Source organism: Silurus meridionalis, chromosome 4, assembly GCF_014805685.1.
Source record: "Silurus meridionalis isolate SWU-2019-XX chromosome 4, ASM1480568v1, whole genome shotgun sequence".
NCBI lineage: Eukaryota > Metazoa > Chordata > Actinopteri > Siluriformes > Siluridae > Silurus > Silurus meridionalis.
In genome coordinates, this window is record NC_060887.1 from 26,764,510 (window position 1) to 26,787,962 (window position 23,453).

Genomic DNA, 23,453 nt, shown 5'->3' on the forward strand with positions numbered 1-23,453 from the left:
ACCCGCTCCTTTTCTCTCCATCAATCACAGATGATGAGGGTCCCTAAAGACCAAGCAGAGCCCAGCCTCTCTTCCTCCTCCTCCTGGTCAGAACAGTAATAGATTTCTATGGCAACGGTACACAGTTTCTCTCCTCCCCCTTCTGCTCAGGCAAACAATCATTTGGGGCGCCTCCATGCTGCTCTGCCACCCAAGTGCTACTTTTTAATGAAGCTAGAAAAAGCATGTTAGTTTGAGATATGATAGTAGAAGATATGAGTTTGGTGTCAAATTATTAACAAGCATTACTGATGATATTTCATATATTATAGTAGTACTAATTATGACTATAATATAAAAGAGTTTTGCATGGCTTTATACAGAAATAAACATTCACATCCGAATTGATTATTGAGCGTCACACATCTGATTCACAATTCACTGTGGGGTCTACTTTACAAGAAACAGGTAAAAAATCTGCTGTTTTCCTTAAAATATTGTAGAAGATTTTTCATAAAAGTAATGCATTTATAAATTTTCTATTGCAAGGACATTGGATAAAAGTATTCTTTAAGAGAAATGGGTTACAGACAGCACAGAGATAACTAACAGGAATTGTGTAAACATACAGTATATAGATTCCTGACCATCGCACCCATGTGTTTTTTTTTCCCTACCCAAAATAAAAGCTCACAATTGTATATATTTCATTATAATTTCAGTTCATTTGAACTATGTGGTCTAAACATAATCCATCTTGACACTTCCACTGTGCACAAAGCAAGATCTATGAAAAAAAAATGGTTCGCCAAGGTTGTTGCAGCAGAATTCTGGCCTGACCTCAGAGTCCGGACCTCAACCCCACTGAACACCTTTGGGATGATCTGTGCCTGAACTAATCTTCCTGTAGCTGAGTGAGCACAAAATCGCCACACTAAAATCTAGTGGAATACAGAAGATTAGTATTATAAGAAGAGCAAATGAAGGTTGGTGTGATTGTGGTGTTCATAAACTTTTGGCCATATCTTGCAGTTTTTCATCCTTTTTAGGATTATGTAATCTATGCCAAGCATCTAAGCAAATATTTTTTTGAAGATCTGACATCACTGTTGCTAGGCAGAAGCAGAAAGTGATCTTTTCTCCACTACTTCACTCAATTTGCTGCTCATGCCTGGTTATACATCCACTACCCAGCTGATAAGTCCAGTCAGATGCTGTTTCATTCTTTTATTTCCCCTTTACATCCAATATATTGCATCAGGAAGCTCTTATATATCGCACAAAGTGTTTACATTACAATAAAGCTACACTGAACGTGAATGAAGACGGGAAAATGCAACTCGGCTCTCGGATAAGACCCCGCCCTGTGGTGACATCACTGTCCATCTTTTTCCGGTCTATGTTCACTGGTGGTCCTGCATCTCAGGACGGTGTGCATCTCTCCTCTACACCGTGCATCACTACTGGACAACACATGATGCTGAAACGGTAAGGGGGTTTCTTCTGAAACTATTTGCAAAGATGGAGAAGGAAAGGGGGCAATTCCGTTTACAAAATCTTTAACAGGTAAAGCTGATCATATCTATTGATCTTTATTGTTCGTTTAATAAAGAGTCACCTTGTAAAGGTTATAAACAAAGCCAGACACTTTACAAAGGCCTAACCGGTTTGTAGAATAGCATGAAACCATTTGAATGCAAAATCACTGGTCTGTTTAACAAAACCACTCGACAATAAGCTCGTTCACGTTAGAGTATAATATAGCATGTATTATCCAAAATAATGCTAAGTAGTTCTAAAGAAAAACAGATATAATGTATGTCAGGCCAGGCTATTTATAATTCATTATTCAACCTGAATCTTATTTCCTGAATGGGGGTGGGGGGTGGGTTTGACCAAGATGCTACAGTTGCCTGCTGAACAGTCTATTGTTTATGAAACCTAATGAAGATATGTTTGTAACCAAATAAGACAAGTTACTTCATGTCATTAAGTCCATGCACAAAAAATAGTCTGTGATTCTCTAATAACTAGCTGTCGACTTAAACGACAAGGTTCGACATGAGTGCGGTCATCAGCGTGTTTTTTTTTTCTCTCCTTAGAATATGCTTGTTATTTGCCGGAATTGTCATTGAGAGTCGTTGTAGTGTTTGTTCTTATGGCTTAATAAGGTTTATGCTACATTAGTGAGCTTTATATGGGCGACACAGGGGGGCTCAGTGCACACGGCGGCGTATCAGTCGCGGTGAATATTACAGATCGTTACAGATGGTTTTTTTTCGTTTATTTCCCCGGGCAGTTAACGGTAATGGACGATGGGCGACGTCTGATCCCTAGCACACGACGCCATGAATTCCGCCGCTGGCGGCGCTGCCGATCCGCGCCAGGCAGACAATAGTACCGTGAAGCAGCAGCAACAGCAGCAGCAGCGCGCGCCCTCGCCGGCTAGATTTAAAGACGCTTCAGCGAAAACGCCCTCGAAAAGCGCTTCAGCCAAACCCGCTTCAGCCAAACAAGGCGGTAAGAACAGCCGGAGCAGTTCCCCTGTGGCCTCCAGCGCGGGGAAAGACAGACCGGCGACGAAAGGAGCGGCCGCTGTCCACCCAAGCGGTGCTGAAAGTCCCACCATCAGACGTTCGGAGAAGGCCAAGAAGATCGAGGAGCGCCATAGCTCTACGGAAGACGCGGACGACTCTCCTATAAAGGGTGACCGTGTAGTGTCCGATCAGCCGAGCTCTTCGAAATCGTCCCAGAGCAAAGCAAAGAATCAGAAAGCCAAAGACGGGACCGGGAGCTACTCCAAACAAGGAGCTAACAACACAGTGGGATGCGGGCCTGGTTTCTGGAGAGAAGGGTGCCTACAGTCTGAGTTAATACAGTTCCACATGAACAAGAGCTTGAAGAAAGAAGGGGCCTTGCACGCCAAGGCGGCCAGCTCGCCGGGCAACGGCATGGAGCTCTCACCGGAGGCGCCCCTTAGGCCTAGCGACTCTCATGTCGAACGAGATTTACGAGATGAAATCGAGAGACTGAATGATGAGAACGATAATCTAAAGGTAGGTCTGGATGATCGCCACCAACCAGTAATGATGGCACACGGATAAAGATATAGCGTTGCTTTGGATGCAGGGGGGCTGTGATTGCTTGTGTTGTGTTTGTTGTGCTAAAGCATGAAATCGAAGAAATGCGGGCGGAAATGGAGGAGATGAGAGACACGTTTTACGAGGAAGACGCGTGCCAGTTGCAGGACATGCGGCGCGAGCTCGTGCGGGCCAATAAGAACTGCAGGATCCTCCAGTACCGCGTGCGGAAGGCGGAACGGAAGCGTTTGCGCTACGCAGAGACCGGGGAGATCGACGGGGAGTTAGTGCGGAGTCTAGAACAAGATTTAAAGGTACAGTGGTGATGACAGAGAGAATTAAACATAGGATTGAATGATTATTAAAAAATTATACATTTGATTTTTTATTGTGAGCTGTTCTAGATGAGTATATCTTTAGATTTTTTATCTAAAATTAATGCAAGTTAATCTAATCACAAATTAATCTAACCAGTTTCACCATTTCTTGTTTATATTTTATTAGAATATAAGCAATTATCATTTGTGTTAAGTATTGAGTGTTAAAATAATCAATAAATCAGTTCAATGTGTGAGATGTGTTAGTCAGACTATTGGCAATGGGCATAAATTGAAAAATGTATAGATATAAAACAATAAATGAAATAAAACATGGTAGGGGATAATCCATAGTATATTAATGCAGTGTGGGGAATGGCATTCCACTGTATATACCAAAAAACTAACCCAATATCAGAACTATTACATGTCATGTTTTTATTTTACTATGTCTAATGGCACATATATATATATATATATATATATATATATATATATATATATATATATATATATATATATAAAACTTGAAATACATAAAAATATCTGTCTGGACATCTAAATGTCTCATCCATATAATTTCATCCATTGAGACACTTAACTCCAACCCTTATTTTCCTGTATCCAGGTGGCAAAGGATGTGTCAGTGAGACTGCATAATGAACTCGAAAATGTCGAAGAGAAAAGGGCAAAAACAGAGGAGGAGAATGAACGACTGAGGCAGAAGCTTATTGAAGTGGAGGTGACTAAGCAAGCTTTACAGCTTGAGCTAGAGAAAGCTAAAGAGGTGAGGAAATTAGCAACCCAAACTCAAAATAATAAAAATGTACAGTTAAGTCAAAGCACCTAAATGTTTTAAGTATATACATTAATTAGCACAGAATTAAGGTTTATCTCTCAAATGTTTAATCAATACTTTTATCAGGCATCTCTGAAACGAAGAGGCAAGGATGGACAGAAATCAGAAAGGAAGACTCCACAGACACCGACAGAGGTACAAACAAGGAAAATGTATTGTAATGTTGAATGTAATAAGAACATGCAGATCATTTACTATAATTGGATCATTTTTAAAGAACATTTTATAATAAATATTATTCAGGAAGCATTTTGGTTTGGGCAAAGATTTGCTTTTTATTTTGGTCTTGAGTTCTATGATTATATGGCAAACTCGGGTGCTATTTATTACTTTATTACTTTATTGCATCCCTTTTAAATTGTTATCCTTTTGCTGTTAACAAGGTTTACAGAAAACGCTTTTCCACAAATTTCAGTTTCAGTTCCAGTTTGAGTTTGAGTTTCAGTGAGGTTGAGTTTAGGGCTTCTACACCAACCTTGGCAAATCATGTTTTCCTGGAGCTTGCTTTGTGCACAAAGACATTGCATGCTGGAACATGTCTGGACCTCTTAGTTCCACTGAAGAGAAATTTGAATGCTATAGGCATATCATGTCATCCTGTACAATCATGAGCCTCAAACTCTTTTGGCAAAGGTTTAAGGATTAACCTATTGGTGTAATCATCTAGTGGTAAAAAAAAACCAGATGTTAATTACAGAATAAGATTGGAGAAGCTGAGCTCTAATTTTAATGTTCAATGTGACTTTATGAAGTGAATAATTGAAAAAAGGAAATATTGTCATATGCAGAGAATTTGTTTCTTTCAAAATGGTCTTTATAGGAGGAAAATGATGACCTAAAATGCCAGTTGTCCCTCATAAAAGAAGAAGCTGTGCTGATGAGGAAGAAGATGGCAAAGATTGACAAAGAGAAGGACCGATTGGAGCAGGAGCTACAAAAGTACCGTTCCTTCTATGGTGATGTTGACAGCCCCCTACCTAAGGGTGAGGCTGGTGGGCCTCCTACCACACGTGAGTCTGAGCTGAAGCTGCGTCTCCGCCTGGTTGAAGAGGAGGCCAACATCTTAGGCCGCAAAATTGTGGAGCTGGAGGTAGAGAACCGTGGATTGAAGGCAGAGCTTGATGACCTGCGAGGAGACGAGCTGGGAGGAGGCACAGCAGATCCCTCAACAAGGGAACAAAGTGAGGTGATATCCGAGATGCGTCAGCAACTGCAGCTGGTAGAGGATGAGGCTGAGTTTCTGCGCCGCAACCTGGCTGACATGGAAGAGCAAAACAAGAAGGTGACAGTGGAACTAAACAAGCTCAAGTATAAGGCAGGCTCACATGAGGGATCTCGTCATGGTGGTGCTGGAGTGGACGGGTCCAAAGCTGAGGCTCTGCAGGAAGAGCTAAAAGCTGCTAGGCTACAGATTAATGAGCTGAGTGGAAAAGTGATGCAGCTGCAGTATGAAAATCGTATACTGCTGTCCAACATGCAGCGCTATGACCTGGCTTCACACTTAGGCATCCGGCCCAGCCCTCGAGACAGCGATGCTGAAAGCGATGGAGGCCGCAGAGAGAGTGATGATGACTCTTCGCGTCTCCCGCCGCATCGCAAACGCGAGGGCCCTGTTGGAGGAGAGAGTGACTCTGAGGAAGTACGCAATATTAGATGCCTCACTCCCACTCGCTCTCTGTATTCTCCAGATAGCCGTTTTTTATCCCGAAGTCTCAAGGACCGGCAGCAGATGATTGATATACGCATGGAGGCCGAACGTCTGAGCCGGACCATCGACAGACTGATCGCTGATACAAGCACCATAATCGCAGAAGCACGAGTCTATGTGACAAACGGTGAGCTGTTCGGCCGAATGGATGAGGATGATGATGGAAGCCGGATACGTGAGCATGAGCTTCTGTATCGCATTAATGCGCAGATGAAAACCTTCAGGAAGGATCTCCAAAGTTTTATTGATCGTTTAGATGTTCCAAAACCCGAAGATCGTGAAACCGAAGAGCCTCTCTCGGTAAGTCTACACAAACACATTGTTTTAGAATAGCTTGTGTTTAACAATCACTATTACTTTATATTTCAGTGTAGCTTTTCTTGCACTTTTACCATTCATGCAATAAGTACGAGTAGATTTTAAAATTATGATAATGATGATGATTATGCAGAATTTTAACATGCTGTTTTCTCATATCTTATGACCTGATTCACACAAATACAATATGACGATTAATGTTCGGTGTTTTTTCTCACATTTGCTCTGTCTGTGCCTAATTTCATTGACCTCTTTGCTTTTCATTTCTTTTCCTGTCATCCAGATGTTTCAGCCCATCATTTTGCTTATCCTCATTCTTGTTTTATTCTCATCTCTGTCATATGCCACTATATTCAAATTGGTTTTTCTTTTCACCCTTTTCTTTGTTTTGTAAACCCGCCCTTCTTTTTATTAGCAGCCATACTGTTTTTGTTTGTTTGTTTGTTTGTTTTGTTGCAGTTTTCAATTGATTTCGGCATTGTCATTAAGGTTATACAAGGTACAGGAGATTTTCCACCATTTTACTCATGGGTTACAGTTTCTCAGCCAAATTCAACACAGTTTCAACCTGCAGTGACACCAGCTTTGCATCTTTACTTCAATCTATTCAGGTGGTAAGTGAAAAAATGTTCTACAAATTATCATTGTCAACAAATAGCATTGAGACAATAAGTAATATTACTTTTTTCTTACTTTAATTGACGTTAAATACATTAAATATAGGAAATCCAGTGAGAAATATGATGAAACCTTTTCACTTTACAGCCACCTCTGTTAGTAAGTGGTTAGAATGAATTACATGAGGCTAATAACAATATACATTATACATCATACCCTCTTATCTGGAGTAACTTATAATGATCTTGTTATACAAATGAACAGTAGATGGTAAGGTCCTTTCTCATAGGCTCAGCAGTAGTGACTTAGTGGAGCTGGGATTTGAACTCAACATTCTAATCAGATGTCCACTATTTTAATCAGTAAGTTACCACTTCCCCAAAAAATATTTTATTATAGATCATTAAGTACAGTTACCAAATATTTGTATTTCATTACTTCCATCTCTGTTGTACAATATTACAGTATGAACTATATCCTTTCAAAGAATGTAACAGATGAAAAGTTCCACGATCACAGTGAAGAACTGTGGAAGACAAAGACAAAGTGTCTTTGTCGGGAGACACAGAAAATTGCACAATTTAACTAACGCTTGAGCTCTTTGGAATGGTCACGCACGAACATGATTCCTGAGCGCAACCCACAGACTGCTCCAGTCGAGACTACAATTGCAAATGTATGTTGAGGTCAGATAAGATGAAAATCTACCACTTTGGTCTTGCACACCAGCTGCAGGTTTGGCACAGAAAAGGGGCTTGCATATAAGGAAAGGCATCCAGAACCACAGTAAAATATGGTGTTAGATTATCGATGCTATGTGTCTGTTTTGCGGTTGGTGGTCTGTTATGGAGATTGATGGCATCGGGAGCTGTTAAAACCCACGATCCCAGGAAATGAACACTTTTGTGTTGAAGAATATAAAAACAAAAAATGAGCTGATTTCAAAAAGCTCAGTCATCATGTGCAAACCCAAGAATATGACAGAACTTTAAAATATTCTTCATGAAAACCAGGTGAAGATTAAATAGAAATTTTGGAGCTGATTTAAACTGCAGGGGAAAAAACACTATTTATCTAAATAGTAAAAAAAAAAAAAATGTTTTGAAAAAAATACTTTTTGGGGGTGGGGTTATAGTAAGTTACAATGGAGACGTATTTTGAAGGAGGAGTGTGTGTGTGTTTCGAGACTGCCTCTGAAAACTGGCGTCATGGGCCCTTATTAGCAGCTGTGTGGGAAAGAGATGCGCACAAACTCGCCAACTATTCATAGCGGAAAAATACGCTTTCCACAGATGCATCTGTTATGATCATTCAGCAGCGATCTCCAGCCTTTAAACCAGTGAGAATGCCTTAAGGTAAGAAGACATCTTCATGCTTTGTTTTCGAGAACTAAAGCTGTGCAGCCGTAAACAAAAAGTGACGACTGTAAAGAAAAAAAGAAAATAAATCAAGGAAACAAACATGCATGTGTGGAATTACAATATTACAGTCTTTTCTGGTATTTAACAAAAGATCTATATATATATTTATATATTTACTCTAATGATATTTACTCGTTTGGGTAAGGGAGGTGACTTGGGTAGCTACCGGGAGTAAATATAAACCCCAGACTCTTACATCAGAGTATGTTGTGCTTCTTCTAATCGGCATGCTAGAAGGAGAAGGGTGAAAACTAACACCAGAAGGTGGGCTAAGTAAAGGCAGTGGGAAATGCGCGCTAGTAAAAAGATGGATGTGGGTGTGTCGGTAGACTATGACAGCTTGACCCTGTCGCTCGCGCTGACATGGAAAGAGCAAATGCGCCCGGAGCGCGCGCGCACAGGAACATGGCAGGTTTCGGTTCATCTCACACGATCAAATGATTGACTGCAGAGGCAGTCTTTCTCTTCTCCAAAAGTCTCGTGTGCGGGATTAAAGTGGTTGAGAGAGATGTGGAATGCGCTCGGAAGCGGCTCAGGGTTTTACAGTGCAGCCGGAGGCGGTAGCTACATGTGTAAGGCGCACGGCTGGGAATTTGTGCCATGCTCCATGCTGGAGAGGGAAGCGAACAGGAAACGCAGCCGGAGTCCACCACGTGGAGTGACCTCTACTGCTTCTGTAGAACAGTTTACCGAGCAGTCCGGCTTTGGAGATCTGCAGAGCCAACACTTGCGACTCAGAAAGCGATTTGAGGAACTCAGGAAGCGACACGGTCAGGACAAAGACGCCTGGATGAAGGAGAAGGAAATACTTTTGAGAGAAGTGGCAGACGTGCAAGTAATTCGGGAATCGGTCGCAGTAGAGCAGCACGCTGTCTGATCTGCTGAATGCTTGTTTTTAACTGTGTTGCTGTTTGCAGGGCGGAGAGAACAGACGGATATTGCTGGATCTGAAGACGTTGTTGGAGGAAGTGCAGTCTGAAGTGAAAAAGGAAGAGAGTAAACGCAACGAACTTCAGTTGCAGTACACCAAGGACCAGGGCGCATGGGAGCTGGAAAGGGCAGAGCTGAAATGCAGAATTGCACAGGTTAGTGTTTGTGGGTTACATGTAAATCTGTAACGATTTTGTGGCTGAGAAGTCACAATCACTCCCTCAAGCATTCACCCCAGACTAAGCTCTGCCAAAACCCACCAGCATGCCAACAGTGGAGAGTTTATTATTTGACAGCAGCTCGGAATTTCAATATATCCCAGCATGATTTCCTGGGATTTATGCCCAATTATTATAATTTAATATGGTGGTAATGCAGACGATGATCTTATAGGGGATTGCATAGCCTAGCATAGATTGTATGGCACACACTACCCCAAACAAACACAAATATAATAAAAAAATAACACTAGGATCACAAATCATCACACATTTATTATGAGTAGACACTTAAATTATTGTCTACCTGGCTAGTCCACTCATTATGAGTGACTTTTTCGATGCAAGATCTTGAGATGTGTGTTCACACTTGGGGAAAAAAAACAACATTTTGAACTTAGCCTGGATTTATACTAAATGAAAGATGCAGGCAGTGATGCAATTTAAAATAAATACACTGTCTCTTCGTCTATGACACTGCATTTATTAAATCATCATCCCATATTGAACAGCTCCTTTCTCACAGAACTCTCCCTTTTGTTTCTGACACCCTTATAAAGACACAGTCCAGACGTGTATTTATCATCTGGAGTCAGAGCAGTTATAATCCCTTCTGGTGGTTTATGCATTACCCCTCGAGTGAGTCATTGCTATGTTCTCCTAATACAGTAGTGCAGAGTTCTCTTTAGGGTAGAGAAGATGGAGAGGAGTAACACTGTGGAATTCTGGAGGGGTGGATACACCTTAGCTAGGATGTCCTGGCATATCATTTGCATATTACTCTGAGTAGTCATACTGAGCTTGATTTGGAACGGTTTTGCAAACCTGCAGCCAAAATTCTTTAAAAGCTTATCTAAAAGCTTAGCTTTGTCATTTGTGGGAATAAAATATGCCAAATGTTGGTGTGATTCCTAACTTGAGTGTTATATGCAGCATCCAACAAACTGTGTTTAAAGCAGGAGGGGGGGAGGGGGGGGGGTATTTAATATGATTAAATACTGTTCAGAAACCACCTGATTAGCTAAGAACTGGTCAGCTGAAATTCCATAGCTTGATTGACTCATAGCTCTTTCTAATTCCCTCTACAATATTTAGACAAATAGATGGAATTAAGACTATATTCACTATATAAAAAGTTTTAAAAAATTAAGTTTGAGCAAACTTAACCATAATCCACTTCATATAAAAATACCAGACATTCTACATGTCTGGTATTCTACATTCTATAGTGCAAGCGGTCCTTCAAATAGGACAATTTATTCCAAGCATATAAAGAATGCATCTTTATTAAAACAGTTTTTAGGGTCTAAACAGGGTTTATCATTTCACCAGCCAATCATTTCATTTTCAATACCACTGTTACACTTGCTGTCCCTAAAAAAATGCGAAAAACAGCAATTTGATTTCATGCACTAAAGTATTGTTGGCATTGAGAATAGATTTTCAGGGCGGGGTCAAATGAAAGTATAAATGCTGTTTTCGCCGTCTCCCACATCCTACCACAGCTTAGACTGTGGCCACTGAGGACGCCCCAGGTTTACCAAGCATTCGTGGTTATGTTTTTGTCAGTATATTTATTTGCATATTTTTTTTAAATGGAGGTGGTGAACTCTGTGTGTCCCTGCAGCCCCACCCTTAGGAATGTGAGATGCTAAAGCATTGGTCTAGATGCCTATTTATAGAGGACTGCCTTGGTGACACTCCTACCCAGAGACAGAGCTTTAGTCACATAGCCACAGCAATAATTATACTTTATACTGAACTTTAAAGGAGCCGACCATTTCCTTCAAGGCTGATCACATGGTAGAAGATGATCAGTGCAGTGTTTCACATGCTCTTGGTTTGTAAATACTCAGACCCAATCCACCTAGGGGAATGTACGCAACTGCGCTGTCCATATTTTTTAAACTTAGGGTTTGTTGTTTATACAGGCCATGGTTGAATTTGGTTTTGTTGTTATGCAACGCTGTGCTATTTTTAGGCATTGTTTGTGTTTGGGGCCAATGGTGGATTTACCAGGCAACTTTAAAAAAAATAAATGGATCCAAATGAAAAAAGTGGAAAAAGGAAATAATGAGTAATGGTACTGTATACTGATGAAGTCTTTTTTCTGTCACAAAGCATGAACTACTGAGATGCAATAAAGTCAAATTACCGTTTATTAAAAGCTATTTGTTTAATGATGCTTAGGAAATTCCTCACTGCAATAATAATAATAAAAAAAAACTTCAACAATCACCAGCTTTTATAAAGAACAAGTATTGCATAACTTTCAGGATTTCTGGGTGAACAAAGTGTTGGAAAGAGAGAGACAGGATTCCTCAACAGAATGAAGGGTTTCCATTTTAGGAGCAGGTCAAATGTATATATAAAGCACGTCATAGAACCAGGCCCCTTTAAACATCTGCCATGGACACATGCTTAGGATAAATAGTACTAAAAGAGACACAGCCACATATTTCTATGGTATTTGTGTAAGTTTAGAATTAAATTCGAAATAGCCCATTTGTGACAACAGTGTAGGTTTTGTACATTTATAAACAATCTTGTTTCAGCCTTTATGCCGTGAATATTATAATATCCAATAAATGCATATTTGTAACTATTTACTAGGCTGGGTTTATCTGTTGATATACAATGATCTATGCATATATAATGAAAAGCTGTAGAAAATGATTAAAAGCGAATATTTCTGTGTGTAAAGAACAATAGGCTCAAAATTGCAGCAATGTCTTTAAACAGTTTATATCTGTTTACTGAAAAAGGCCTTTATGGTATAGCCCTTTTTTACTAGATCCAATTTTGGCCTGATTACAATGAGCAATTTTATTAAATGATGTACATTTTACCATTATGACCTGAAAGGCCCTTAATACAGGTCCTTTTTAATTAAAAGCAGATTAAAATTTATCAGTGCTTTCCATCAAATCACAGAAATCTTCATGAAGGACTTAAAATACATCAAGGACAGACCACAATTCTTCCGTGCCACCCTGGTGCTGTGCCACTATTTATTTTTATTGCCAGCTCAAGGACAAAGAACTGGGTGTAAATTTACGCCTGTCTTTCCTCCTAGCATGTGGAATGTGTTCTGGTATTAACAATAGTGTTGGAGTGAAATGGAAATGGCTGCTTGGTATTCAAACACATTTATGGGTTTTGTAAATGTGGTAAAAAAAAAAAAGGAAGGCACACCAAAAATGTTATATCAAAAGTCACTATCCAAAGTCAGCTGAACTGCCAAACATTCACTCCAGATCATAGCACCTCACAACCACTGGGAAAGGAAACATGAGACTTCAAAAGGCCACAGCATTTTTCTTTAAATGCATTTAGTTGGAGAAAATTGTGCAAGCTGTAAACCGAATCTTTGCAGGTACCCTATGTCCTGGGTGTACACATTACTTTTGAAATGGAAGTAAATGTCATGTCATAAACAGATCATAAGTGCTATTATGGCCTGGTGGCCTTTTCATGGCATATGGAATCTTTCAGCACCTATACACTTGTGTATTCCAAAGTTTAATGATAGGTCTTTAGTGGGGTGGGTGTAAGGACATATTTTACAGTATTATATCCAATGGGCATGTCAGCTAGCCACCCAGACTCTTCCTGTTCTCCTAAACCCCCTCTACTTCCTCTGTCCTTCATTCTTTTTTTTTGTAAAAATCCTCTGCATGCCATTAATTTCCTGTGGCCCTCATCATGTCTCTCTCTCTCTCTCTCTCTCTCTCTCTCTCTCTCTCTCTCTCTAGTTGGAGGCCAAAAGAACAGTGAGTAGTGAGACTGGGGACACAGTAAGGAGGGAAAGAGAGGAAGAGTGGAGGCTTTTGGCAGACACCCATACTGCAGCAATGGACCTGCGCTGCCGGCTGGAGCACAGCGAGAGGGACTGGGTGAGGGAGAAATCCGAGCTTTTGGAGCGATTTGACTTGGAGAGGAAGGAGTGGGAGAGTCAGCTCAGGGACATGCAGCACAAGATTGAGGAGGTGAGTCTTCAGATGAAAACCAAGCCAAGGAGACAAGTTACCATGTCCCAAAGGTCTTCAAAATAATACAGATCGTGATCAGTTCCTACTTATTTTCCTAGGCTAGTAATTACAGACCTTATTGCAGAGCTTAAAACAGGATGCTTAAAGTGAAAGTAGTATATCCAAGGATTTTGTGCACCAGTGCTTTTGTCAAATGATAAAAAATGCAATCAAGTGTTCCGTTAGAGAGAACATGAAATTGTAGCCTTTGAGCAAACAAGTTATAGATACATAAAACATAAGAAACGCTAGTTATTACCAGGAGGCTGTTTCGCAACTTATTTTTATCTTTGTTATTTCTCAGACTTATCATACTTAGTAAACAAGCTCTGCTGCAGTCAGGATCTTTTAGTGGGTGGTAATAATAATGGGGAGGGTGTTAAATTACAGAACCACAGGGGGGATCTAAGGAATGCATTTACATTTGATACACTTTGAAGAAGAGATTATTCATTTTAATGAAATAAAAGAGCTGGGTTGGGAGCTAAACCAGCAGAAAAATCTGCTTTGGATAAAATGGAAGTCTTTTGGCCTGTCAAATACAAAATTAAAGCCAACAAAGGAACGAATGAATAGTAAAACAGTAATTTAATATTGTTTATTGAAGTGGCAATCCTGAGGTATTGTTAAGACTTGAAGTGAATTTACTGCATGTCATTTCAGCTGTACAAAGAAGTGAAGGCTCATCGACAGGAAGGTGCTTTTGGACCAAACAGCGGTGCACAAACCACTGCCATAAGGTTTAGTACACATTCTGGCAGCACTCTATCCACTCTGACTGGCTCCTCAGAGGTCCACAGCAGCAGTTACTCTGAGCCTCTTAACCAGCGCAGGCATAACAGCACTGACTCCAGTCATAATGGCAATGAACCCAATGGCCAGCACTACATCGTTCAAAGCGAGCGATCAAAGCAGAGCGGCTCCAGGAAGTATGAGAATGTTGAACTCGAGGCCATTAACACCACAGACATAGAAGATATGCTTCATAGGTGTCTTGTGAACAAGCCTTCTTCTGATGAAGGAACGGAGCGAGGGTTTCAGAATAACTTCAACTGTGCAAATGATAAAAAGAAGAGCACAATGGCTCTTAATGCTGTGAGTTTTCTTGAATTAAAAATGGGTAATAATTAGATTATTTGGTTGAAATTCTATAAGAAATTATCTATATTTTATTCCTTCTCACCCGGATAAAATATATATTATTTGCCATAGGCTCTTAAAGAAATAGCCAGGGTTAGTGAGGAGCTTTGCAGCTACCAGGATGAAATCAGGAAGAAGTCTGCTGTCAAAAGGTAATAAGCACTAGTAATTCTACACACTTTAGAAATGTTCCAGACACATTCCTGGTTAATGATATGTATTTTCTGTGTTTATTACTACAGAAGCCAGACTGAGTCAATGTTCTTTGCAGGAGATGTTGAGATGTTGGAACCAGATGACACAGACTTGAATGAGTGGTGCAAAGATCTTCATTCCCTGGACAAGCAGAAAGAGATTAACTGGGACGACATTAAAAATAATTCAACCAAGGCTGAAAGTGACACTGAACTACCTGTGAAGAGAAGAGATGTCCCTCCTATTCCATTTAGAAGCACATCTTGGTACATTAAGAGTCCCTCGGCTACAGACACACCGTCTAGTGCCCCAGAGCCACCGATGCGCAAAACATGTCGAAGTCCTTGTATTCACAGGAAATGCAACAGCCCCTCTATCGTGCGAAGATTTGAGGCAATGCTACAAGAAAATGAGGGAAAGATTCTGACAGACTCTGGGATTGTGCCTGGCCCAATGCCTCAAGATTCCAAGTGCAATATCATCTGCTGCCAGAGCCGGTGGTCCTGTGATGGAAGCAGGTTTGGCAGCAGCAAGTCATCCACATATGTGCCTATCCAAAAATGTCTTTCAGAAGTTAACATAATATCTGCTGAGGCTGAGTGCAGCCAGAACCAGATAGATGCAGACAGTAAACAAAACTTGAAGGAAGGACTTCATCTCATGCACTCAACACTCAAAGGTGTGGCTGCTGACTTCCTGACGCCTACAGACATAACCTCTCCTTCCATCAACACCACTGTCCCACAGAGAAATGAAATGCTAGAACGGAAAACAGCTGAGTTTAACCGCATCCTTTTTCAGGCAGGCATGGGTTTTCAGTGTGATCTGGACAATATCTCCAAAGATGTGCACTATACATGTGACAGTACCACTAAGGACAATCTCGCAAACGTGCCACCGGATCTTACTATACAGTATTCCATGAACAAGTATGAACATATTGCTCCTCAAGTATTGACAAAGGATTCTGGTTCTGGCCCCTCAACTACACAACAGGATGTTAAAGTTAAAAAGGTAACATCTGGTCTATCAGAGAATTTAACAGTGAAACACAAGGACTCCAACTTTACAGGCCTGCTATCGCATACAGAAGACAACCGACCGTCTGTCTCTCAGTTTAATAAAAGCTTAAGAACCATTAAATCGGATTTAGATTTGAGCCCATCAGAGCTAAAACACCCAACTGAAAAGTTAAATGAAGTGAATTCTCTCACTTTAAGTCAGCATCCAGTTCAAACAAAATCTAAAAAGCCTGAACGTACAAAACAGGACATGCCTAATACAAGGTCCAGAGTTTTAGATGAAAATCCTTGGAAACCTTCAACTCTGGCTGCCTACCCTCGACCACTGGAGTCCCGGTCCAATTACGGGGCAATAGAACGAATTTTGAGGAGTTATGAAAATATGGGCCATTCCCAGCAAGACAAGCCATTTCAGTCTAATCCAGAAAGGGATGTGGACCTAACAGAGCTCTTGAATTTGCTCGAGATCCAGCACCAGTCTAGATCCAGTGAAAGAGTCATGCACACTCCTCACCATCAATCTGTAGCTCACAAAGAAGCACGTGCAACAGCGAAGGTCAGTATGCAACCTTAAAGACAAAAACATGACAAACACTGTTCACTGGAATCTGTTCAGAAAGGACATCCAAGTGCAATTAGATCATTTGATGAAAAAGGTACACGAGTGACAAAATGAAGGAAAATACAACAAACAGTCTTAGGCCCCTGTGAGCCACCAAAACTAGATTAAATAAGCCTCTGAAACTATAGCGTAATAATGCACACTATTCTTTCAAAAGACATTCTCCCAGGTGGTGTCTTGATGATAGAGTTGGAGAGTACTAAATCAGTAGTCCAAAATTCCCCATAGCGTAGGTGTTTATTTGGGTTGGGTCTGGTGAGCTTGAAGGCCATAGCAGATGATTTCCATCATTTTTATACTCATCAAACTGCTGACTAGGACATCCTGGAATAAAAATGTCCTAATTCTTTCCTGATTTTCATCTAGTAGGATAAAGATAATCGGTCAGAAAACCTTTAAGAATAACAAGGGAAGCCACACCACTCAAGCAAAATGAAAGCTTTAAAAAGAATTTCAAAAAGAACTCATCTGTATGAGACACGAGCATAGTAGCTGTGAACCTTCATGTATACTTAATCAAACGTGTCCTTTGCTCACCGAATTATTTTCCTGGAAACAAATAAAAAGAAATAAAGGCATTTTTATTATGACAGTACTCTATTTTTCATTCTGCTATGTGAGGATTATGCATGTGGAAAAATTTAGAAACGTGCCAGAAAAGAAAACATTCTGTTTCCTCAAATCCTTAAAACAAAATAAAAAACAATTGAAATTCTTGATGCTGAGGTCCATTAGAAAATATTTCCAGATTGTATAATGCAAAAGCACAGAGCTATTAATTTCTGGTCTGTTCAGATGAGTACACAGCACTTTGCTACAAAGATAAGGTATGTTAAGCCTTTAAAATCTAAAGACTAGTAGCACAACATTTGGCTCAACTGTTAAGTTTTAAATCCAAACCTTTAATCTTTGTCCCAGTTGGAAACTGTCTTTAGACAGAAGGAAAGGCTTGTGGTGCAATTACTAAACTATCTACATGTGGCCACCAGAGCTCTCTGCACATATGTCTGTTGAAGATTACTTTACAAACTAATGGAAAATAAACCATTATAAAGAGACTAGGATTAAATTTGTTGTTTATCTTGGCTTATCTTTGTAATCGGGTTATGGTCAGGAATGCCGGAACATCAGGCTCCTGGAGGTTGATAAAGGCATAAAGACATTGATATTGCTTACTGTTTGAGCTTTGTTAAAACAAAGTGATATTTTAAAATGTTTGTCTCTACAGCAAAGCAAAGAATCAACAGTCACCGCCAAGAAGAGTTTCTCTCGACCATCTTGTCCTGCTAAAAGACGTCTGCCCTCACGATGGGCTAATCGCTCTTCGTCCACCTCATCGACATCCTCAACGTCTCCCTCACCAACAATGCAGCCCACCGTCTCCAGCTCACAGCATACGTTCACCTACTCTGCATTTCACACAGAGACAGTCATCATGTAAAAAACATGCAACCAAACGTGTAGAATCGAAGTTAAACACATGCTGAGACGACATCTTCACAGTTTCTGTGTTTCTTCCTGATTACCTTTGTATATACCAATTCTTAATCCAATCCAAGCTTTTTTAATACAGCCCTACCTATTGTTCCATTGTATTAATCATGTTCTGTATTCTCTGCATAGATCATACATTATATAGCCAAATGTTTTTCCTGACCATCACACCCATATTCTTCCTGTTGCCACACAAGGTGGAAGTATGCAGTTGTACCGAATGTCTTTGTATGCTGTAGCATTACAGTTTCTCTTCACTGGATTTAAGAGGCACAAACGTGGTTCGGCCTGACAGTAATCCTGTTCATAAAGCCATGAAGACATGGTTTGGCAAGGATTGTGTGGCCTGCACAAGGCTTTGGCCTCAACCACTTTGAACGCCTATGGGATGAATAGATGTGTGGGATGTACCCCAGACCTCCCTGCCTTACGCTGCTCCCTGAGCTCATCAGTGCTAGTTTGGCTGACCAGTTACAAATTCCCAGCCATGTTTTAAAATCAAATGAGATGAAAATGAGATGTAAATCTGAAATGGGATGTTTAACAAGCATATTTAGGTGTGATGGTCAGGTGGTGACAAAATTTTTGGACATACAATGTATATGCATATTTGTCTCACTGGTTGAGTTCTTAATTCATATCAAGGCTGCGTTAAGAATCCAACAGATCGATTTCTGTGTAACTGCCATGATATTCCTCCCTATGCGTTTAGGTGCCTCCGATTTTTGACCATGTTTTAAAATGCTGATTATTTCAAAAGAATCATTTGTTACATTTTCTTTGGCTCTCGTTAAAATGGTTGACTTGTATGAATGAGACATGTATTATAAATTCACTCTATCTACTTACCTGACGTGAAACATATCATTAAACTATAACCTTTACAACTTCTCTGTCAGAGTAATTATTTTAAATGAAATTAGTTTTTTTTTTAAGGCAAGACAACTCAACATCTTTCTTTTGTTGTTCTTGGACATTTTAGTATGAGTGTTACGGCTGATAGAACCATGTTTACACTTCTCACTCCACAGTGAGGCTTGTAATTAACACCCAGAAGACAACTTTAGTATATCGTCAGTCTGTCTGGAGATTAATGGCCAAGAGTGAATGAGTTCCAAGCACAAGCTAACAGACACCTTACCCTGGGCAGTAATGTGGTCCCCTCTGACAAAAATAGCAGGTGTGACACTGTTTTGGTGCCCGAAATCCTATCCCAATGGAGATATAAATAATTTGTCCCTTTCCTGTAGTGGAGACATACACTATTTCCTCTTTCCGCATGACACTTTGGAGGATCCCATGCCAAGTCAGAATTAATACTGACATACCAGAGAGAATCTTGAAAATATCAGTAATCCAGTAAAAACCTGTACATAAGTTAATTGACTTATAACATAAAGAATAAATATTGACCCTCTATACCAGATATTCCTAAAGTAGAGTCTGTGAAGCACTTTTTTTTTTTTACATTAAAAGAAATCACAGTTTAAAATCCAAACTGTTATATTTATTATCAACAACTTAGATTTATCAGCTGGTATTACTGGTCAGTTGAAATGAATGGTTTTAAAAGCAAACTTCATTGAGTCAAAAACAAGTAGTCTTATCAATAATGTTCACTTGGACCTAATGTGTGCTGATGGCAGAAAGCTCTGGAATAAAAATCTCTAGGGCTCTAATAAACAGCCTGAATACACATTGACTTGGCTGATGTTCCATTTGGTAATTTCAAGTTTATTAGAGTGACAGCGCATGTAGGACGTTTTGGAGATAAGGTGAGGGAGGTGAGATTGAGATGTTTTGGACATGTGCAGAGGAGGGACATTGGGTATATCGGTAGGAGAATGCTGAGGATGGAGCCACCAGGAAGGAGGAAAAGAGGAAGACCAAGGAGATCTTTATTTTATTCATTTATTTTACTATTACTATTACAAATAACTGTCTATGCCTAATGAAATAATGAAAAAATGAATGAATGAATTACTTTCTTTGGTATATTTTTTTGTGGCAAAACACAACTAGAAATTTACCAAAACATCTTCTCCCCTGCAGTAATTGAAACATCCTTTAAACATCAGGCTTGAACAAAACTTCTCCTCACATGCTCCTTTCCATTTCTTCTTGCTCCTGATCCTAAACTAGTTTAAAAAAATCAGCCATGAGAGGCAGGTGAGTCAGTGAATATGCCTCCCCTGTTATAATGCAATTTAAAATATATGTAATGAAATGTGAAATTATACAGTACAGACCAAAAGTTTGGACACACCTTCTCATTCAAAGAGTTTTTTTATTTTCATGACTATGAAAATTGTAGATTCACACTGAAGGCATCAAAACTATGAATTAACACATGTGGAATTATATATGGAATTATATACATAACAAAAAAGTGTGAAACAACTGAAAAATGTCATATTCTAGGTTCTTCAAAGTAGCCACCTTTTGCTTTGATTACTGCTTTGCACACTCTTGGCATTCTCTTGATGAGCTTCAAGAGGTAGTCACCTGAAATGGTCTTCCAACAGTCTTGAAGGAGTTCCCCGAGAGATGCTTGGCACTTGTTGGCCCCTTTGCCTTCACTCTGCGGTCCAGCTCACCCCTAAACCATCTCGATTGGGTTCAGGTCCGGTGACTGTGGAGGCCAGGTCATCTGGCGCAGCACCCCATCACTCTCCTTCTTGGTCAAATAGCCCTTGATGCCTTCAGTGTGAATCTACAATTTTCATAGTCATGAAAATAAAGAAAACTCTTTGAATGAGAAGGTGTGTCCAAACTTTTGGTCTGTACTGTATATTTATTATAAAATTAGTTTCCTAATAATAACCAGTAAGTGGTACTGTATGTGTAAATCTGATTCTGTCTGCCCAGGGCCTCACCTGATCGTGGCCTCACTGCAACCCAAAGTTGAAATTATGCAAAATAAAAAATAAAAATTAACTGAACTGCCAGGTAAAATGGCCTGTCTGGTCTAGGTGTTCTGGACTAGTCAGGAAAAAGCAGGGACTTGGTCATCTTGTAACTATCTCCTGTTACAGCATAAACAACAACAAAATACCCCAACCTTGGTTAATTTACCAACAAAGTAGACTGTGTGGTGTTAGTTACCTTTATTCACCATGTCTGCATAATATTTCCTGCCACGCATTTTAAAAACCTCAATTACAAATTTTATTACTCTAAAAATACAATAACGACTATGTAATTGACTGACTTTAAAAAAGGAACTACATGTCGGCACTCAGGTTCCGAGGGGTTGCTTTAGAAGTGACACCTCAGCTGGAGTACCGCTGCAGGTTCGTGAACCAACAACAACTTGTCTTTTAGCGACATTTGTGTAAACGATTTTAAGGATCTGTTTCTAATGCTGACGTTTTAATTGTACATTAAATTCAGTTGATTTTAATATTTAGAAAGATTGCGAAGTGTGTTTTTTCCCCCCACTAAGTGTAACTTGAAACATAACCTTGCACTTTACCTACTTTTGATAATAGGATGTACAGGAAATTGGCTAAATCTTCACATCAGAAAGTGTCTTGAATTAAATTAAAGATGAGAAAAACATCCCCTGTTTTTGTCGTGTGGTCTCAGGTGTATTGTAAAGAATGTACAACACTATATTGTCTCAGCCGAATGAGTCGTGATCATTCACTGTCTTGCACATATTTCGATTTTTACCAAATTATTATTCCTTACACATCCACATCCTTACAGCTCATTATGTCTTTCATAAGGTTGGGTACATTTGGGTTAAGATAAAAAAAAAATGTACAAGATCTTTAGATGTCCAGGACTAGAGTAGAGAAACCCTGCTGTAGATGTTCTCTGTGATGGTCCTGAGAAACAATCTATAAAGTGATTATTATAATTAATGTCTTTTTAATTAAAACATGTATTTATAATGATTAGTAAAGTCAGACTACATTCTGTAGCCCATGGCTGTCACTGAAATACCTGTACAGAAGAACAACTGTTTCCTGTGGCAACTCAAGCTCTTTAAACTAGATTAACAAAATAAATATACACATGATGATACACATGCTCCTTCTCTCGCTTCAGTGTACGATATGCAAAAGTAATATGTTGTACACTTATTTTATTATGCAATCATTTAATGTAAATATCCACAGCTTATACATGTTGCATTGCAGCCTCTTATATTTTTCAGTTAAATTGTGTACGTGACTTTGGTTTCCATCTACCTGCAGAAAGAGTAAAATGGCTTTGTGCGGTGTTGGTCGTCCTTTACTCCAGAAAACACACCGTGCTTTGGGATGTTTTTCTAAGAAGAAGCAGACATTCAGCTATAAAGCCAATGGCTTTCAGGAGGAGGATATTCGAAAGAAGCTTCAACTGTTTCCAGGGGGATCCATAGAGCTTCAGAAACAAGAATCAGGCATTGCAGTGATGACGGTCAATAATCCAGCACGGATGAATGCCTTCTCAGGTGCATAATGTGGCATGACTTCAAAAAGTGGCCTTTTCATTAAAATGATTTAATGTTTAGACGTGCTGTCTGTTTGTTCAGGCAGCATGATGGTTGAACTGGAAGAACGTGTGTGTGAGCTGGAGTCTTGGACAGAAGGGAAAGGTCTCATTGTGCAAGGGGCTGCTGGAACGTTCTGCTCTGGATCCGACCTGAATGCAGTCAGAGCAATATCAAACCCACAGGTCTTTGTTATTCAATATCTAAAAATCATCATTTACAGAATCCCATGGTAGATTGTTAAGCCGTTCCATGATATTAAAGTATTTGGTTGATAATGTTTATTTGGAGCATTGATATTTTTATTACTGCTAAAACTTCACTTTAAAAATTCACTTATCCAAGGTTTCAATTTCCCCAGTGTAGAAGTTCCACATTTACAGATGTAGAATTTTAGATTTTTGACATTGTTGCAGATAATGGATTTCGTTTTCTCTGCCAAAGCAGTCTTTAGACCAAAAACTTGGTTTATGAATCAATACTAAATAAAAGAAATGTTCCTTTTTTTTTGTTTTTCACTCCCAGGATGGCATGAAGATGTGTATGTTCATGCAGACAACTCTTACACGACTCCTCAGGTTGGCTTGTTTTACTTTTCAGGTACTATTTATTGTGATATATCTTAACTTGAATGTAATATATCTAAGCTTCCATGTATCCGTTAGTATAGATTGCCCCTCATCTCTGTAGCTCTGGTTGAAGGAAAGGCGCTGGGTGGAGGTGCAGAACTCACTACTGCCTGCGACTTCAGGTAAATTGATTACAGTGTGCCAGTCAGCACTTTACCTTAGAGATGATATTTGTTTAAAAACCTGTGCTTCTGCTAACAGGCTGATGACATCTGATGCTGTGATCCAGTTTGTCCATAAACACATGGGATTGGTGCCTGGATGGGGTGGAGCTGCAAGGCTGGTCCGAATCATTGGCAGTCAAAATGCCTTAAAATTGCTGGCTGGTGCGAAGAAAGTCGATCCGAACATTGGAAAGCAGATTGGACTTGTTGATGACGTGTTGACTG

At 39.7% G+C, this 23,453-nt stretch overlaps 2 protein-coding genes across 8 annotated transcripts in view; both read left to right on the top strand.

Annotated features, from left to right (window-relative positions):
- The first annotated feature begins 1,210 nt into the window (after positions 1-1,210).
- On the top strand, positions 1,211-18,839 carry LOC124384253 (protein SOGA3-like). 7 transcript variants are annotated; one of them, XR_006925364.1, is made up of 9 exons: positions 1,211-1,467; positions 2,279-3,035; positions 3,149-3,373; positions 4,005-4,163; positions 4,302-4,370; positions 5,056-6,243; positions 6,721-6,875; positions 8,172-8,234; positions 9,218-9,353. XR_006925364.1 is itself a non-coding variant. In XM_046846952.1 (8 exons), the coding sequence occupies exons 2-8, from the start codon at positions 2,328-2,330 to the stop codon at positions 9,249-9,251; spliced, it is 2,538 nt and encodes an 845-aa protein (XP_046702908.1). In that variant the 5' UTR covers positions 1,212-1,545; positions 2,279-2,327; the 3' UTR covers positions 9,252-9,379. The 7 variants fall into 7 exon arrangements, 6 of the variants coding, with proteins under 6 accessions (XP_046702908.1, XP_046702907.1, XP_046702909.1 ...); XM_046846952.1 differs by lacking the exon at positions 8,172-8,234 and having other exon boundaries at positions 1,212-1,545; positions 9,218-9,379; XM_046846951.1 differs by lacking the exon at positions 8,172-8,234 and having other exon boundaries at positions 1,212-1,467; positions 9,218-9,379.
- Positions 18,840-21,210: 2,371 nt separating this feature from the next.
- echdc1 (enoyl CoA hydratase domain containing 1) overlaps positions 21,211-23,453 on the top strand; it is a 3,148-nt gene continuing 905 nt past the window's right edge. The window contains exons 1-6 of the mRNA XM_046847459.1: positions 21,211-21,245; positions 22,158-22,396; positions 22,478-22,620; positions 22,961-23,013; positions 23,106-23,186; positions 23,266-23,453. The exon at positions 23,266-23,453 is cut by the window's right edge and continues 905 nt beyond it. Coding sequence (XP_046703415.1) covers positions 22,168-22,396; positions 22,478-22,620; positions 22,961-23,013; positions 23,106-23,186; positions 23,266-23,453 — 694 coding nt within the window. The 5' untranslated portion in view covers positions 21,211-21,245; positions 22,158-22,167. The remainder of the gene's footprint in view (positions 21,246-22,157; positions 22,397-22,477; positions 22,621-22,960; positions 23,014-23,105; positions 23,187-23,265) is intronic.

What these genes read in the sequence shown, in the direction of transcription:
- LOC124384253 (XM_046846947.1), top strand. Translation starts at nt 8,809, where the DNA reads ATGTGGAATGCGCTCGGAAGCGGCTCAGGGTTTTACAGTGCAGCCGGA. An exon ending in GAGAAGTGGCAGACGTGCAA is followed by an intron (nt 9,136 to 9,217) that starts GTAATTCGGGAA and finishes TGCTGTTTGCAG; the next exon opens with GGCGGAGAGAACAGACGGAT. An exon ending in TGCAGCACAAGATTGAGGAG is followed by an intron (nt 13,438 to 14,142) that starts GTGAGTCTTCAG and finishes ATGTCATTTCAG; the next exon opens with CTGTACAAAGAAGTGAAGGC.